Genomic DNA, 19,865 nt, shown 5'->3' with positions numbered 1-19,865 from the left:
CTTGTGATGCAGTGCAGTTAACATGTTTTGACACGCTCATACATGATGTAAATTCAAGAGATACCCCTTAACTAAAATCGGTCTGAGCTGAGAATAGCAGTGCTGCTCGGGGTGGAAAACGTGTCTTTCTTTGTGGCTCTTCAAATGCTACTTTGACTTTTATATCAGGGGTTTCCCTCAAGTCATCCTTGCGTCACTGCGGTTCACACAGTCACGCTGGTCTTGCTGCCGGGGCCATTTGTGGTTTGGGACGAATGTGGTCGGTCAGCGATCTCTGAGGCGTGAGGGAGTAAGTGACTGAGCTTGTAGTGTTCAGTTCGGGTCAGGGAGGAAGCTCACTCCATTAAACTCTCTCAGGAAAACACTACGCCTCGTAGACGGACACCACTGCAAATGATGCTGGAGAAGTGGCTTTCTTTGGCAGCATTTAAAGGTGAAGTGTGTAATTTCTGCTCTGCACTGTTCAAACAAACAGAATGGATCTATTTATTGAATCATTCACTGAATTAACTCGCTCGCTACATTTTTCTTGACGGTAAATAAAATTAAGTAACTGAATGATACTTAAATGTTTTTTTGTTTTTGTTTATAGGGAAAAAAGTAGTCTGATTTGTAAAAATCAAAGACAATGAATGAATAATGAATAAGAATGCATTTTCAATCAGAAACTCACAGAATTTTAGTCAAAGTGGTTTTTGATTTTCAGATTCAGTTACTTTCTGTGAATTATGGTTCAATTAATAAGTCAATACTAAGTCTCTTTGAACAATTCTAGTGATTTCCCACACAAAAAAATTACATTTAACTTTTTTAATATTCAATATCCATTATAATATCAATAGTAATTCTCAGTACATTTTGACATATATATATATATTTGTATATATAATTTGATTTGTAAACAGTTTTTTTTTCTCAAATGAATCAGTTTGTCTTAAGTTGAGTTGAATCAAGTAATTGATTTGAATCATCAAATGACTTAATGAATTGTTTCAATCGATTCTTCACTTATTTTTTTTATTGGACTGTCTTAGTAACCGTCACTCTTACAAATGATACTTCATAAAAAAAATATATATATATACATTTGTTTCGTTTTTATCTCATCTGATGACTAAAAAATCATTGTGGAACCTGAATCCGAACCAGAATCATTAAATTCTCATTCCTTCTTCAAATTGCATTGATAAATGTTATTCTTTAAATAGCCATATCTTCAGTTTTGTTAATCCCTAATCTAAAAAATCTTGGAATCCGAACCCAAATGGGGACCAGAATCATTAAATTCTCATTCGTTCTTCAAATATGCATTGATAAAATAGGCATTTCTACAGTTGTACATTTTACGTACAACTTTGTGCACAAAAATGTCATTGTGGCCCAAGTCTCCGCCCATGCATTCTCACATTTACTCAAGATCTTTATCCACTGTGTCCGTGCACGTCTACTTTCTCTCTTTGCTTATTACGCACATTGGGCTGGAACGGCACCATGTGAGAAATGAGATGACAGCAAGTGCAAAAGACTTCCGTAGGAGCTGGAACTAAACTCCTTCCAGTAAATGTAATCCATGCCACCTGGCCCCAGTGAGAAGCCATACTTTCTTTGAGAGGAAAGCTGGAAAATCCAACGTCCCATAAAGATTGTGTGTGGTTCTGCAGAGACGTGCTTCTCTGAAACAAACAGATTAATGGAGTATTAAAAATGGGGCATTAAAAATGGGGCATTAAAATGGGGCAGTCATGGCCTAATAGTTAGAGAGTCGGACTTGTAACCCGAATGTCATGGGTTCGAGTCTCAGGTCCAGCATGCATTGTCGGTGGGAGAAATGAAAAACCAGTGCTCTCTCCCACCTTCAATACCATGACTGAGGTGAGACCCTACAGCAAAAGTCACCGAACCCCCAAGTGCTGCCCACTGCTCCGGGTGCGTATTCATGGTGTGTTTGTGTTCACTATTTTGTGTGTGTGCGCACTTGGATGGGTTAAATGTAGAGCACAAATTCATAGTACGGTTCACCATAACTTGGCCACACATCACTTCACTTTCACTTATGCTTCGCTTCATCACACTAGGGCCTGTGATGCAACACTTTTTCCTGGTGTGTGCGGAAAACTTCACGTCAGCTTTAGGAGTTGCTAAGATTAAATCACATTTTCTTGGCACGTTTAAATGGGTTCGAGTACTTCCAGTCTTGTTTTTATTTGTGATTTTTGAGGGCATAGATGTGTGGTTTGGAGTCGTCTTTTGTAAATGTAAACCAGGCATGCCCTTGAGTGTTTTCAGTGGGTTTGACTGAATTTAGAACGGCACTAAAGTAAAATATGTGCACTTCCCAATTTATCTTATGCTGTATGATACATTTTCAGAATTTATTGTGGTCTAACATGAATCTTGTGCATCCAGTTATTACTCGTGGCTAAGATTAAAATTGAGTTTTTTTTTTCAATGCATGTTCCGGGTCTTACTTCACCAATGCATATTTTTTTTCCAGTTGTTTATCTTTATAATATTTTCTATATTTTTTATTTTGATTTAAACCCTGAGCTAACTCTTACTTTCATTTTTGTCTGACTATATAATTCTGTACTTTTCCAAACTCTCATTCAAACTGCCTGACTCCCCAATTAATGCCAAGTTATAACTAAACCAATCCAGGATTTTGTTTTGTTTTGTTGCATACTCTACTGTTCATTACTCTACTGTTTTTTTTATGATAAATTGATCATTTTATTTTGTAAGGATGCATGAAATGCATCAAAACAGTAAAGGCTTAGTAACAATAATGGCAACAAATCCATACAAAAGATTTCTGTTTGAAACAGATGTTGTTCTTTTGAACTCCCTATTCCTTTTCTCTATTCATCGAATAATCCTAAAAACTACTTATACCAGGACTAAATGTATAATTTTCATTTTTGGTCTGGACCAAGAGAACCAAACTAAGATTGTAAATGCACCCAGAGCTTTGTCTTTGTGTGTGCATTGTGCCCTACACTTCAATTGCAGTCTGATTCAAAATAAAAGACTGTTTAATGAACTAGTCAAAATGACTGATGAGTGATGAATCAGTCTAAAATTTATTCACCCACAGTTTTTGTTTTTTAGCTCTTTTTTTCATTAAAATAGGTCATTATTTTCATCCCGTGCAACTCAGTATGAACCTGGGAACTGTTACTGTTAGCCATGTGTGTTTTCTTTAGTGTATAGTTGGGCCCAGTTATAGTGAGATGGGATTTCCTCTTAAAAAAAAAAAAAATCTAAAATAATTGTTATAATGAATGGTTAAAGTCCTGAAATGGGAAATTCTCTCAGATTCCCATCCCTATTAGCATTACCCGGTCCTACTTGTCAGAAACATGGTGTTGGAGTAAACCCACCCTCACAGACTGAGTGATTTTCCTTTAGTCTAGGCCTCATTCCTCTTGGAACAGCTGATGTTTATGGTTACATAACATGGCTAAGCTGTGATGTCCTGCTGTGTGCTAGACTGCTCTAGATCCTGTTGTTATTCTGACAGACAGGTTCCTTTGTTCCAGGTGGACATAAGGAGAAATGTACACACACTTATTGTGGGGCGAGCTGCGTTACTGCTTGACATGTGATGGTTATTGTCAGTTCTGTTGAGCTTTGTGACAGCAAATATGGCAGGCTGGGAGGAAATGTGTCATCGTGACAGATTGGTAAAGGGTGGTTTACACCCGTCCCATGGCATGTCAAAAATGTGTCATGGCATCCTTCTGCTCTGGCCTTTGACACGTATGTATACTGACCAGGAAAAGCCCACTTGAGTGATGTGCACTTCAGATTAGGCTCTGATACAAAACCTAGTGTGCTGCCTACTTAGTGAACGTTGTAAGGCATTTTAGCTGACCAAATGCTAAGGCATCGCATGTTTAACACAGAAGACAATCGAAAAATGCATTACAACCAAAAAATTCATTCAAGCTGGTGAACATATATAAAATTTTGATGGAATATGGAGTGTTTTAAAAATCATTCACCTTCGACATAAGGATTTAAGTTCAGTCAATATGATACTTATAAAAAATTAATAAAATAAAATGGGATATTCGAAGTGTATTATAGTATTTATATAATATTATAGTATTTGTACTAGGGATGGGCATGATTAATCGATGATCGATAATTGATCGTTAAGAATTTCTTCGATCATGTTAATTTGTTATCGATTAATCTAAAGCATTTTTTTTTATCTAATGCAGGTTGCGTTACGTAGTGCGAGTCTTGAAGCAAAAATATTTAAATATTTTACCACCAGGGTTCAATATTTGACACCCTACTTGGTTATCTGTGATCTTCCATTTTTATTTCAAATGAATCATCATGAATATGTCACGGCGAAGTGTGGCGTGGGACCATTTTGATTTAAAAAGCGAACTAGTTAACTGCAAACATTGCGATGCCGTGTATAAGTACAACACGGCCACGACTCAAATGATGTACCTGTGCATCCCGGCAACGTCAGTTCCCTCAGAGCGGGTGTTTTCGGCGGCTGGACTGACGGTCACCATGGTTGCGGTCGAGTCTGACACCAGATCATGTCAACATGCTTATACGGTATTTCTCAACAAAAATCCGTAGGCTTGTGCAGAAGTTGTATGCTAGTTACTAAAGTAAGTTATTTTTCATGAGAAAGTTAGCATAATTGTTAGGAAGGCTAATATCTGGCCTTTTCTTCTGGCTTGGATAGTTTTGAGTTACATTTTGACAAAATCTGTCAGATCTAAGTATTATAATGTTTTTTTTATGTTATTGTTTAACATGATTCTTTTATTATTATTATTATTATTATTATTTTGGAACCAATGATGTCTCTGTTTAAGAACGCCGGCTCACAGCTGCAGGTTCTGCTGCTTTAGAGCACTGCATATGCACGCGGAGGATATATGTTAGGTTTGCCTGAACGTAATTTAACTGTCTGCCACAAGTTATTCTTGTAATAAAGGTGTCACCGAGGAAAAACACGCTGTATTTTTGTATTTATTGCATTTTTTTTATTATAAAAATTTAATAATTAATTATATTATAAAAATATTAATGATTAATCGATAGTCGATCGTTAATTCTCCCGACGATCGACTAAGAAAATTTAATCGAATGCCCATCCCTAATTTGTACTTTAAATTATCTTTTTTTTCAGTTTTGCACTTTAAATTTAGCTTTAACTAAAGTTAAGTAAGTTTCTTATTGTTTGGCTATATATATGTGTGTGTGTGTGTGTGTGTGTGTTATTATTATTATTATAATTATCTATAATTATTTATTAGTTTCAGTTTTAATAATTGTAATACTTCAGTGTTAAGTTTTTTTTTGTTAGTTGCCAAAGAAACATTTCTAATTTGTGTTTTAATTTTTTTTATTGTACATATATATATATATATATATATATTTTTTTTTTCATCTATTCATAATTTATTTCAGCTGCAATTGAATTAACAAGAAAAATTTTCATTAGTCACAACACATATATTTTACCCAATATTTGTGTATGCTATGCATGTTTACACTTAGAGTATTGAGTGTATTGTTTGGCAACATGCTAACGTTGAAGTTTATTCAAACCAAAGGCTAGTTGAGTCTTCTAATGTGCTTTTTATATATAGAGTGCTCCAGATTGCTCATTTGAGAGGCTGTACTTCAGTTCAAGATAGACAGCATTAATTATAGCTGTTGTGTAATGTCGTGTTTTTTTGTTTTGTTTTTTTTTTGCTCTTTTGACAGTTCATTCTCATCGAGCGAAGAGGAACCGACACACAGAGTTGGACTTCGGCCAGAGGGGGCGCTATGAGCTTCTGAGATTGTCCTTTCTTTCCTGTCTCGTGTCTCTTTTGACTCGTCTTCCCATTCAACGGTGGATGGTGACCGGCCAACAAGCCCCAGAGGAGCCGTGAGGTGTTTCTCACATCCTCACCTGCCAGGACACACTCCTCTTATTATCAAGTCAGTCACTTCAGAGAAAGCCGCCACCGTAGCCACAATGAGTTACAACAGCCGCCCAGGTAAGAGCTCTCCATGGCCCTTCAGTGCTTTGCATCTTGTGTTACCCCTCTCTGAACAAGATAAACACTGTAGAATCAGCTCCACTCTGGTTTCAGTTACGTCTGTCTGTAAATAAACCTTTTGTGATCCAGATCTGTGCTATTACAAACCTGTTTCTCTCGGTAAAGGAGGATAGTGTTTCTCTGCTGCAGGAATAGCGTGTGATAGAGGGTTGAGAATCAGCCTTGAGATGCCAGAGAAGGCTTTTGAGCAGCTTTTTGATTCGCACTCAAATATCTGTCCCCTCGACTCTACCAAGGCCATCTTGTCCAACTGTCAGCTCGAGGAGGAGTTTGATTATTCTTGGAAAAAATTGTAAGCTGTGCTGCTTTTGCCTGCCTCCCTCTCTTCCTTTATCTTTCCTCTTCCCTCTTTCTTATTATATTTTCCCATTTTTGTTCACAGAGGAAAAGGTCATAGTGTTTCATATGCTGTCTTTTCATCGAATTATCCGCTAGACAGATGAGCACTTAATAGTCATACGGCTTCATTCTGTGAGCAGCCGTTGGGTTAGTAAAGCAATGAACCATGAGTGTTCAGTTATAGAGATTTTACCATGAGCAAGTGCTGTTATGGCCTAAATCCACCTTAGCTGTGGTAAAATCACTGTGATAGAGCTGGCTTACTGCTTTTATAAAATTATGGTGATGGCATTGTGATTAAACCACACTAAAGATTTACATTCATGAGTCATAATACACTAAATTATAAATACTTAATTATGGCCATATGGTATGAATGGGTACCTCCTATCATTTAAGTTACCGTGCAGTCTTACTTACGTAAACATAAAGTTAATGTAAAGAGAAATTTACGTGTTCATGACCATATTATATATATATATTAAAAAAAGACATGCTTCGCTAAAATAATGATCATATTTTGTGCATGTTTTGCACAGCTTGGCAGCCTGTTGTATTGTACATGTCTATATTTCTATTCATATAATTTATGTTATAAATAAATATAAGAAATATATAAACAACCTATTTTTGTGTGTGTATTTATATATACATAATAAATATACACAGCACACATACATATATTATGTAAACAAAAACATTTATTTTGCATGCTGTTAATCGCGATTAAACGATTGACAGAACTAATTTAAATATTGAATTATTGTTTTTTTTTCAAAAAAGATGCATTCAATTGATCAAAGTGACAGAAAGGATATTTATAATGTTACAAAGATTAACAAATATCAATAGCACAACTGTTTTCAACATCTATGCTAATATTAAATGTTTCTTGAGCAGCAAACCAGAATGCTATTTGAAGGATCATGTGACACTGAAGACTGGAGTAAGGATGCTGGAAATTTTGTAGGTTATGCATGAGCATAATGAAATATTTACTGGGAATATTGACATGCTTTAATCTAAATATGAATGTTTCATGTAATGATGTTGACAGCAGCATTTTGCTCTGCGTAAGTAGATCACAGTAAAACACTCATTAGCCAATCATCTCACTCCTGATCTTCTCGGAGGGAGCAAGATTTCATTTTTGGTGGTCTGTTTTGCTAATCTAGGCTTGATGTAATGGTTTTGTACTCTCTGAGCTGGATTGGAGATTTGGAGGCCACACATACCGTCCGCTAATCCGCTTTGGGTCCGAAAGAGCAATTTCAGCCTGGGATCGCCAGCATCTGTCTAATCCCGTGTTTCTCATCAGAAGAGGCCATTCGCTGATCTCTCTCTCTCTCTCTCTCTCTCTCACTCCCTGCATTTTCTTCTACGTCACATTCCTTCAGCATCTGTTGACATTACCCAGTGTGCCTCAATGTGAACTTTCTTCTCAAGATCACCTTCACATCTGCGCAGAGAAACACTTGGTGGTATTAAAAGCAAAATGGGTCTGTGAAGCACAGTATTAGTGGCACTGAAAGCCATAACATATATAAAATCATGTGGTTTGTTGAGGTGGACAATAAAATGGCGATAAGTTTCCATTTTAATCCAAAATGTAAAAAAAGAATTCATTTATTTAAAGAGCATGTTAGTAATTTACACCTATAGGTGGGTCCACAATGCACGTACACTCTTATTACTCACACACAGGGACACGCAGCAGCACACAAACATGCCAAATATTGAAAAATCAAGGATTACAATGTTAATTATCGTGTAGGCTACATGAATATAAAAATGCCTACATGTCATAATGAATAGTCATTGCATGAATCAGAATTAGGCTACCTATTTGCTTGTGCACGAGGAGCTGCGTTTCATCTCTGGCTCTTTAAGGGAACGGGAGATGAGACACTGATTGGTTTATTACGTTATCCCCAAAACACGTGCATTACTCATTAAGAGAATAGGGACAACTCTTTTAGACCATGCGCCAGGCGCACCAACAATTTTTCTCCGTCGTTTAACTAGCCAACTTGGATTCAGACACACCCTAAGTGCACCTGGGCCGTGTGTTTTAGACCATGTGCTTAGATTGTTAAAATAGGGCCCCTAATCTTTTATAGAAATTTTACTTTAGTTTTTTTGCATATGCTCTCAAACTTTTTGTAACAGTAATTTTCGTAATCACCTTTTACAGTGAATTTTCTCTAGTTCATTCAGGACTCATCACACATTTGGTGCAGCAATGCATTATTTCTCCACTCAACCTTTTTCTCCCAGCTATCCCATTCCATACCATTTGTGAACACTTGCGCTCTGTCCAGGAGCTTTTGCCATCGAAAGCAGCTGTTTGATTGTCAGCTTGCCGTCCTCGTCCCAGAAGTCACATGAAGAGCATCAGGCTGATTTTCCATTGACGATGAATATCGCTCTAGCGCTCTGGGCTCATCCCTGGTCTCGTATTTATTTCAGTACCTCAGAAGCTTTTGCCTGAGGCTCAGCGATCTCATTGGCCCTCAGTGCATTTGAAGGTGGACGGCTTTATGTGCTTTCATGTCTCTCCAGACCTTCTGGATTGGCAAACATGTTTTTGATCCGGCTGTATCAAAGTTCAGACTTCCTTCGGGAATATCAGCTTGTTCCATTCTGTTGCGTTTCTAGGTGTTGGAGCCCATTTTTGTACTTTTTGTGTGTACACAGTTGCATGGGCTGCCCAGTTTAGCCACCAGGCTGACGTCAGGACTGCTAGTCTGTAGGCTTTACTGTTCCAAACAACTGGCACTAATGGTGTGTTAGCCCCAGGGCAGGTTGGTGGGGAACGCAACTTGATCCAGATGCAGATGCCAGTGCACCGACCCAGATGCAGATGCCAGTAATCGCAGCCTGCTCCTTATTCAGTCTGCTTATGCGTTATACCCTCTAAAAAATGAAAAGGTTTGCACCTATGGTTCCATAAAGAACCTTTAATGTCCATGGGACCTTTGTACAAACATTTCTTAATATTGAAAAAGGTTCTTCAGATTATTAAAATGGTTCTTTTAAATATTGTTCACTGAAGGGTTCTTTGGGGAACCCAAAACGATTATTATAGGGTACCACTTTGAAACCCTGAAAACAGAGTATGAGGATAGATATTAAGAAGTTATAACTCACAATCATCTCATCATGATTGGACCTTAATTGGAGGTTAAAGCCTCAACTGAGAAAAAAAATCCTTTCAATTCCATTCCAAAACCAAATAATTCCAAAACGCTATTTCATGCATACTGAGTTTTTTACACTGTTAAAGAGTTGGATTCCCATGCTAAACATGGACAAAGTTTCAAAAATTAAGTTGTACGTTTGAAGGAGTATTTTTGTTCCAAAAAAACCTCTTCCGGTTTGTCACAAGTTTCGGAAAGTTTTTTTCGAGTATGGGTCTGTGTGACGTTAGATGGAGCGGAATTTCCTTATATGAGTCCTGAGGGCACTTCTGCCGGAAGAGCGCGCGCTCCCGTATAACACAGCACTGAGAGCACAACAGACATTCACTGATCAGAGCGAGAGTGTCGCGAAAAGTCACAAAAGGAGTGTGTTTTTGGTTGCCAGGGCAAGACAACCCTGCACAGATTACCAAAAGAGAAACAGCATTAAGGGACCAGTGGATGGAGTTTATTTTTACAGAGCATCAACGGAGTTGTGCAAGTGTTTGTGTTTGTTCCCTGCATTTCGAAGATGCTTGTTTTACAAACAAGGCCCAGTTTGACGACGGATTTGCACATCGTTTATTTCTTAAGGATAATGCAGTCCCAACGAAAAAGGGTCACGATCGTGTGTTGGATCCGCATGCGGTGAGTAAAACTGCTTCAAATATCTCTGTGTTGTTAACTTAGCTATCGGCGCGTAAGCACATCAAGTAAACAACATGCGATGTTGTCATCAAACTGCACTTTCCACATGTACAGCTTAAAAAAAAAAAAAAAAGAAAAAGACATAAAGTGGAACTTCGTCATTTTCCAAAACCGCTAAGCAAATATATACAGTTTCAGTACATAACACATAGAGACGTCGTTGCTGATGCTGCTCTTGTTAAATTTCAGCCTCTGGATCTGATTCCAATTGGTCACTTTGCCTGACAGGTTAGATGAGCTTTTCACTCTATGGTAATTTTTATGCTGAGCCTGACCAAGACTTCATTTTTTTATTATTAAAAATAAAGTCAAAAGAGTAATATTATAAAAAAAATTCTATATTTTAATATGTAATTTATTCTGTTATGCAAAGCTGAATCTTCAGCATTACTCCAGTCTTCAGTGTCACATGATCCTTCAGAAATCATTCTAATATGCTGATTTGCTGCTTAAGAGATATTTATTATTATTATCAGTGTTTAAAACGGTTGTGCTGCTTTTTTTTTCAGGATTGTTTGATGAAGAAAAAGTGCAAAAGAAATGCATGTTTTTTTACATGGAAATCTTTTGTAAAATTCTAAATTTATCTTAACTTTTGTGTCTTTGTTGAATAAAAACATTCATTTAAAAGAAATCTATTAAGCAATAGTGTACAAACATTTGGAATCTGCTGTCAGATTGATTAAATTGATTTGGATTGATGGAAATCCCTGCTTGTTAACATCCATTACTCATACTTTTTTCTTTTCTTTTTTGTTGCTGTTTTGCTTGCTTGCAAGTTTGATATTTAAAACGAGAAGGTAGAAAATGTTCTGCTGTTTATGAGGGGAGGACAGATTTAGATGGTTGAAATGTGAATCATAATGTGTTTTTTGTAAAATGTGAGTACACGGTACAGTGATAGATTCATGTTTTTCTTGAAAGTTTTATGTGGCATCACTAATTCCTACCATTTTGGATTCCACTGGCCTGACGGTATGCTTGTCATAGGGTTTATTTACTGGCCTACAAAAATTACCACATTATGTGCAATAATAAAATGGTGGGTAAACTTATTTTTGCTGTTGCTATGGTCTTTTTTCTTATAATTTTGAGTTGACATTTTGTTGTGTAGCTGCATTTGGTCTAATCCCGCGGTCATTTGTTTGAACTATTAAACCAATTTGTGCTGGAACAGCTATCCTGTTTCACAGAGTTTAATCATGATATTTGAGTGCTTTTTGTGTCTCATTATGTGCAATTATCTCCTTCTCGGCATTCAGAGGGCAGGTTTTCAGGGAATTTTTCTTTCCACCATAAAACCCAAACTATGTCTCCATGACTTCCAGTCTGTGTGTCCGTTCATTAAATAACCTTGTACTATAGGAGTTTAGTTGTTGGGAATAAGATAAAATTGCCATGTTGCCAAAAGGTCATGACTGTGTGTTGTAATTTGAATGTTGTTAAAAGAAGCAGACATGTAGTTCTGTTTATAAGTTGTTTTTTGTATGTATTAGAGATAAACCAATATTGAATTATTATTATCAATTTTTTTTACATTTACTAGTCCATTACTGTTGTGTTTAATAATCAAACTGAATACACATAACTGGTATTTAATATATATATATATTAGACAGACTGAAATGACGGTATATATGTGTGTGTGTATATTTGTACGCATGTATGTATGTATACAATATTTTACGTTTATTTATGTAGATGGACCTTAAATAAATTAGGTAATTAAATAATTAAAAGCATTTCTAAAACAATTGATACCGGTAATGCATATAGGTTGTCAGAAACAATATTTGATCAAATAAATCAATAAATAAATATATCAATCAAAAATTGCAAAGAAAAAACGAGAACAAAAAACAATTTAGTTTTATTGTCGTAGAATTATTTTGTGAACCATATAAAAATTTGACATGCATTCATTCATATAGGTGTAACAATTATATACATGCTGAAATAAAAATAAATTTCTTTTTTTACACAATACTTCCTCTAAACTGGCCAAATATAATGCATCTTAAGTGTGGTTGTGCAATTGCAGTTTAGATCAGAGCAACTGCATTATGCAAGTTGTTTTCATTTTCATGTTTGTTCAGTTGTAGTTTTGCGTCATACCTTGAGGTTTGCAGAGAGTTTTTCCCTCTTCAGATCTTTAAATAATAATCTCCCCTGTTTATGAATCGGATTTCATGTGAAGCTTGTTTTTACGTTACATCACCGCTTCTCATGAAGGGATCCCATGCTCTGGGAACTACTGTTTATTGGAAAGTGAATGATATAGGAGTGGTCTTTCATCACCAAAACTATTTTTATCAGGTTTCTCAGGGCCTTTTTCCTCCGAAACGAGAATGTTTGCCATGTCACATGCCCATGAAGGAACATGAAAGTTCATTTCTGTCATGAAGCTCAATTCTTTTCCAGCTGGAGGAAGTGTTATTTGGTGTTGAAGGATGACGGGTCGTATATTCTCGATCTTGGGTGGTAGTTTTGTTCCGTTGTGTCGATCTCACAAGTAGGTTTCCTAAGTCTCCTGGCTCAGGTTGTGGGGAGATCACGCTCACAAGCCTTAACAAGCCCCGTGATTAATTGCTGGCAGGCTGAACTGTGGGGATCTTGCGTCAATAAATCGTCATGAAGGCAACTCTCCTACTTCGAACATAAACACAGAGACAGGCCCGGCTGTGACTGAAGCCCGGCCAGCACTAGTAATGGCTCTACAGGCCCTTTGAGGAGCTAGCACAGTTTATTTAACACCCACATTTTATTAGCGGAGATCTAGCCGCAGGTCTAGAGGGTTTGTGAGTCTAAGAGTTGTCCTCATCTCATACAAATGAGGGTAAATTTCTTTAATTCAAACCCAGTGACTTCAGCTAGCCTTTTTTGACTTGTTTTCTTTCCAGATCCAAGTTAAATACAGAGAAGGGTTTGTTATTGGTGTGGTCTCTTCTGCACTTTTGGTTGCTAATCGAAACAAGTTTTTAGTCAAATAGATGTTTGAACTGTTGTAGCTGATGTATGGGTCTCTGATCTCATATTCAGATTCAAATGTTGATTGACTGATTGCGGTGTGCACGGGATATTAATATTGTTTTGATTTTAATGTGATTTGATTATTTTTTAAATTAAATATCTGCATTACCAAAACATAAAAGATTATTATTTTTTAAATAGATACTTTTTTTTTCATTAGAAAATAATTTAATTGATCAAATGTGATCACACACTCTAAAAACTGCTGGGTTGAAAACAACCCAATTTGGGTTATTTTGACAACCCAGCGCTGGGTCAAAAAGGGACGAACCCAGCGCTGGGTTGTTTTAACCCAACCAGTTGGGTTATCATATTTAACCCAGCCTGCTGGGTTGCCTTTTTTATGGTTTAAAATGACTATATTGCAGGGTTTAAAAAAACAGAGCGGGTGTTTTTTTATCACTGTATTTCAGAAGGAAAACTACTGTATTTAGAAAATGTTCGATATCATTTCGCATGTGCTTGATAAGGCAGCGTTTGGGAGCTCAGCACCGCTCTGCAGCCGTTACCGGAGAAACCTACCTCTCCCGCTCTTAGCGCCTCCTGCTGGCAGAAAATGAACTCGCAGAGTGCAGCCATGTGGGGAAACAATGCATTTCTACGTTAAAATTAACCCAAATTGAGCTAGGCATTAAACCTACAAATGTTGTTCATTTTAAATATCACTTTTACACACAAATAATAATTACCAAAAGGAAAATATTTATTAAAAACAAGAGAAAAGTCAAAAAGTAACATGTTAGAAGAAATGCATAAAAGAATTGCATTAACAGCTACAGAGTTCATAAAGCATTGAACATTTGATGAATATAACTTAAGATCAAATTGGACTTTGTTCAATTGTATATATTGTATAAAAATATACGAAAACATACAATACATTTACAATTAGGTTTTTTTCCAACTATTCTGGCATGACAGTACACAAATAAATCACAACATTAACTTTGATATTATAACATTCAACAGACGCATGTGTGTGTGTGTGTGTGTGTGTGTGTGAAAGAATGTGAGCAGGTGTATGAATGACAGTGTAAACTCTTCTACTAAACAACACAGAAAAAGCATTTAACTTTTTTTTTTAACAAATTATACACTTACAGTTTGTTTCATAGTCCATGAATACAGATCATGCATCACAGTCAATTTTCATGATCTCTTTAGCATAACTGATGTAATCATGAAGAAACCCCATCAGCACATGTGACATCTTCTACATCATCCAGGGCAGCGTCCTCCTTTAAAACCACCGCTGTTTAGGGGAAAGAAGATTCTCCTCTCTGACCAGCATTCATTCCAGTCACCGTCTGTTCTTCATCAGTGGCCTAAGAGAAACACATTTGAAAAAATTAAACATTTAATTAAACTATCCATTTTCAGGTAGAGGTGTATTCAAATCCGTAAGGATAGGTAAATAATCTGTGTTAAAAGTTTCAACACTTTGTGCGGTTGTTTAATGTCTCGGTCCACCACAGCGCTCCAGGAGGCTATAATGGCAGCACTAGTGTGAGGACATGCGATATTGTTTGAATAAATATTGCTTTCAGAAAGCTTCTTTACTGAAACATTAAAACAGACATGACATTCACATACCTCACAATATTCATGTACATGGAGGGCTGCTCTTCAAACCGTTAGTTCAACAAATAATTAAAATGTTTATAATTTACTCTCCTCATGTTTTTCCAGACTCATACAAAATCTGCTAATTTTTTGGAAAGCATATGAATATATTTAATATTCTCTTTTTGGGTCCTCCATTGCTGGTCTGGGAGAGCAGTATTTTATTTTTAACATACATGTTTGCTATCATATAATTTAAGATGTATTCATATATAAATATCAGAATTTACTTCTACAATAACTCTATATTTATGAAGCTTGAAAATACTGATTATCTAAACTATAAATGGATTAACAAATATTATGAGAAAACTAAAAATATATTAATTTATGTTGTAAAGACAGACAAAAGTCTTATAGGTTTGGAATGACTTGAGGGCAAGTAAATGATTTTTTGTGTGAACTTTACCTCTAAGAGCGAAGACCAAGAATAATGACTCTCCAAATCAGACAACTCCAAAGTTGGTTTGAGTTCTGCAATAAAAAACACAGACATCAATGGTCTTAATGAAATGAGCACGTAATCACACTGTTGTTGCATCAAAATGTGAAGTAAACTGGCAGGAGACAACAGAAAAATTTATTTTCTAAAAATAACTTACATAAAATCTCAAAGGAATGACGCTCTCCCATGTCTCTTGCTTTTAACATCTACAAAAACAAAAAACAAACATTATTTTACTCTTAGTAAAACACAACAACAACTGATAACATGAAATTATGAAGTTTACTTGCCTTAAACGATCTTTCCCTCTCTTCAGAAGAAGCTGAGAAAACCTCCTCCTCACACAAGCAGACTTCTGTGTCCTTAACTTAGTTTAAGTTCTGCAAAGAGGGACATCAATGGTTTCAATAAAATATTAACATATACATACATATATAAAATCACACTGTTTTTGCATCAAAATGTGAAGTTAACAGGCAGGACACAACAGAAACATTAATTTTCTAAAAAAAAAAGTAATAATAATTTAACTTACATCAGTCTCAAAAGAATGAAGTTATCTTGTCTCTGGATTTCAACATCTAAAAAAAAAAACACACATTATTTTAGTCTTAGTAAAAATAAAGATAACTTGATGTTATTCTGAAGTTTACTCTCCTTAAACCGTCTGTCCCTCTCTTCAGAAGAACACCTCCTCCTCATCCTCACACAGGTCTGTGACTCCTCACACAAACAGCTTCTGTGTCTTTAACTCTCAGCGCGAGGACAATGAAGACAGGTGCTGGACAAGTCTGAAATATTACATGTAAAACATACTTTTAACAGTTACCACTTCAACAGCCTCAAAATAATTATACTAGTCTTTACTACACAATGCCGTTTCCTTTAGGAGACAAACATACATTCAGTTTAACCGCGAAAAAAAAGACAAATTCACATGAGCGTAACCGTGACCATAACCGTCTGTTAACGCCTCAAAGAGAACAGATAATGTAAAATCTTATGTAAATATGACAAAATACATTCACAGACGTTATATTAAAAGTATATCCTCCGTTCAGTACCGTTACATGAGGCAGTTAAGACCTCCGTGTCTGAGGCGAAAACCGCGTCCGTTTTTTTATATATATATAACGTTAAGCTCCTTTGTTTCCGCCTTTCATAAAACCTTCCGCCTTTCATACAACCGGGTAAACAATAAAAGATAACTTTACATTTTGAATATTTAACGTTACTTACCATAGTCTTTCACTCGCTTCTCGCTTCTATCACGCTGAGAAAATGGCGGCTGCTCGCACTGGAGACGTACGATTTTGACGTGACGTGCATGCTCTCCTTCACGTCCGCGTCCTCAACCCACCCCGCTGGGTTGAAAAAGAGAGTTATTTTCAACCCAAACTTGGGTTAAAACATCCCAAAGTCCTATTCAACGGCCTCAACCCAGCAGTTGGGTTGAAAAAACAACCCAGCGTTTTTTAGAGTGCAAGTAAAGATAATTGTAATGCTTTGATCTTTTTATTCTTCAGATAATCTTCGTGTTTCAACAAAAAATATCAAACAGTTTTTTGAACTGCTTTCAACTTTGGTAATAATAATAATAAATGTTTCTTGAGCAGCAAATCATCATATTATAATTATTTTTGAAGGAACATGTGACACTGAAGACTGGAGGAATGATGCTGGAAATTCAGGAATAAATTACATTTTAAAATTTATGAAAATAGACAAGTCATTTTAAATTGTAATAATATTTAATATTATTACTTTATTTTTGTGTCAAATAAATGCATCATTGGTGAAAATAAGAGACTTTTAAAAATATTTAAAAAGAATGTGTCATTAAACGAATGTCTCAGTTTCTTTTGATTATGAGAGAGCATTGTGTTTTATTAGCATCTTGAATTTCTATAGCAGAAATGACATTACAAATGTTTTTGAATGTGTCCAGTTTCAATTTAAGATTCTGAATACTTTAAATCAACACTCAAAATCGCCTTTGTGTTGCATTTAAATGTTTTAGTAATTCTTTTGTTAAATGGTACAGTGGATGTCTGATTGAAATATGGTTCTTTTTGTTAGCTATTTTGCCTAGTTCTTACATAAGTACACGTAAAAGACAGTGGAAAACATTTTCTGTTGTAGGTTTTTAATATTTTTAGCCTTTCACATGTTGATTTGGAGCTCACTACTTGTAGCTAACCTACCAAGAGCCCTACACTCCTACATTCCTTTCCTTTTGGAGAGGTAAAGCTTGCCGAGGTGAATCCTACAGTACATTCATGCAGAAGGATCTTGAAGAAAAGGGAATTAGACTCTTTTGCACGCACAGATGCACTGAAACCCAAAATATCCCTCGATCCTTTTTCAGCTCCAGTTCAGTAGCAGATGGTTTTGAATAATTCATGACAAGTTTGTGGGTAGCGTTCAGCATCACATTTATCCTGAGGACTGTTAGATTTCATTATTTTTTCGAAGAAATGCTCTTCCCAAAAATGACACAAGTGCGATATGATGTTCTTAAGTGCAGCAATTTCACCAGAACTGTATCTCACCAGATTTTCTTTTGTATTGTAACATTTGCATGACAAGTTAGAACATTTTACATCCAAAATGTCATAACAGTAATGTGTTTTAAGTATGAGTTTTGAAATGATCTTCTTTCTCAATGATATGATATGAGATAAAAAAAAAAATTTCTTTTTCTTTTTTATAAAATGGGTAAAATTCAATGAGAATTGGTTCATAATTGCATAAAAATGTAAACCTAAATTACCCCCCCCCCCAAAAAAAAATGCTTGTAACAATAAGCCACATTTTCTAATATTTCTAATATAGAAAATGTCAGAAATTATTTCTAATATTTCTTTAAATTGTAGTGCAAAATTTACACTTGTTTTTGATAGTTTTCATAAAATTTGCCCACAAAATTTAGTTTTTGATTATTTATTTCATTATTTTATAAATATTATATAAAAAGATACAATGATGCCTTAAGATTCGAGACAACTGAAATTGCTTTAATTTTGCATTTAAGTAAATATCTGTATACCAATTGAACTGAAAAGTTGGAATTAAAAACATGTCTAATTTGTTGTGTTGTGCTGTATTTCAGATGATCAGTGTCACTAATTTGCTTATTTAATTAGTAACATGACAATCTAAAATATTTCTTATTTTTTCCCCCTCCAGGGCTACCATAGAATAATAATACTAATAATAAAATAAACACTTTTTGATTTTCTAAAGAATCTTTCACTGAACAGTTTAATCTTTCCTTAGCTTTGAGAACATTTTAATAATATAAAGTACCCTTTTCCACTATAAAGAACCTTTTGTGCAGTGGAAAGTTTCCATGGATGTTAATAGGTTTTTAATGGAAGCCAGTGAAGAACCTTTATGTTTAGAAGTGTAACTTTTCTTTGTTGTGTTTTTCAGAATATTAAAACTGAAAAGTCCTAAACAATGTCTTCCAGAGCCAGAGTCAGGGCTTTAGAGGAAGTTAATTACCCAATCAGTGATATTGGAGGCCAGTGTGTTTGTTTAAAGTGTGCAGTGGCCTGTGTTACTTGCGTAAAACTGTAATCAGGAGGTGATTTTCAGGGGGTTTTGTGGGTAAATCAGTGTGAATATTGGTATGTGGTCTGTGAAGTGTAGAATTTGTGTTGTTAGGTCACCAAAATGCCATTGTTATTACCGAACAAGTGCTCTGGAAAATTCGCCACTGTATAAAAATAGATGTGCTGGCGGAAGCCCGAGAGGGGAGGACTAGTTTAAACAAAACCTCCTCAGAACAAAAGAAATGATGAGAGAGTAATGAGATTTATACGCTGTCATTGTCTCAGTTCTACGTTTTCCATAATATCCAATTCGGCTAATCCAATTCAGGGTGAAATATACCCACGTTCTGCCTTTGTATTGAATTGAAGAAATGCTCCAGGCTCCGCTTTGCCAAAAGGGAAGTTTCTAAATCATTTATGAGTTTTTCAAAATGTGATATGACGTTATTATGAATAGACACTTAAAGCTTCATCCATTGATGGCATGCTTGTCATTTCTTCATATTAAGGCTTTATCACATTCCACTCGTTTTTACAGATGGCATCACTCTCAATTACGTAGACTGATTCGTAAAACCTAGAGTCTGGCCCACATGTGAATTTGGTGGGAAAGACCAGCTAATTGCAAAGTTAAGGGCGTTTTTGTCAGAGACTGTGCATGCCACCATTTAAAATGTGTTTTATAGCCGCATCTAGCACACATCAAGGTGCACGTATGCTAGTTTGTCTCCCAGACGAGTTGGATTAAAGCTTCGGAGACCAGAGCGAGCGGGCCAATCTTGATGAGGCAAGCCGCACCATTACGAGGCAGACGGCTGGCCAAACCGACTGGCCCACCGCTGTGTAAGACCATGTAGTTAACCAGCACTTGTGGGAAAGGCACCAGCTTCAAAGTCCC

General features: G+C 36.0%; 1 protein-coding gene and 2 long non-coding RNA genes across 6 annotated transcripts in view; 1 reads left to right on the top strand and 2 right to left on the bottom strand.

Moving 5' to 3' along the window:
* LOC127964686 (histone deacetylase 4) overlaps positions 1 to 19,865 on the top strand; it is a 202,155-nt gene that overhangs the window by 10,390 nt on the left and 171,900 nt on the right. For all 4 annotated transcript variants that reach the window (XM_052564965.1, XM_052564967.1, XM_052564964.1 and 1 more), the window contains exon 2: positions 5,746 to 6,023. In XM_052564965.1, coding sequence (XP_052420925.1) covers positions 6,002 to 6,023 — 22 coding nt within the window. In that variant the 5' untranslated portion in view covers positions 5,746 to 6,001. The remainder of the gene's footprint in view (positions 1 to 5,745; positions 6,024 to 19,865) is intronic.
* LOC127964688 (uncharacterized) lies at positions 14,156 to 15,623 on the bottom strand. The gene is made up of 3 exons (XR_008155116.1): positions 15,568 to 15,623; positions 15,375 to 15,439; positions 14,156 to 14,667 (listed from the first exon to the last, which is right to left on the bottom strand). It is a non-coding gene; the product is annotated as an uncharacterized LOC127964688 (long non-coding RNA).
* LOC127964689 (uncharacterized) lies at positions 15,701 to 16,875 on the bottom strand. Its single transcript, XR_008155117.1, has 3 exons — positions 16,650 to 16,875; positions 15,946 to 16,201; positions 15,701 to 15,790 (listed from the first exon to the last, which is right to left on the bottom strand). It is a non-coding gene; the product is annotated as an uncharacterized LOC127964689 (long non-coding RNA).

This window comes from Carassius gibelio, chromosome B9, assembly GCF_023724105.1.
Source record: "Carassius gibelio isolate Cgi1373 ecotype wild population from Czech Republic chromosome B9, carGib1.2-hapl.c, whole genome shotgun sequence".
Classification (NCBI taxonomy): Eukaryota; Metazoa; Chordata; class Actinopteri; order Cypriniformes; family Cyprinidae; genus Carassius; species Carassius gibelio.
This window is presented reverse-complemented; position numbering and strand designations above follow the sequence as displayed.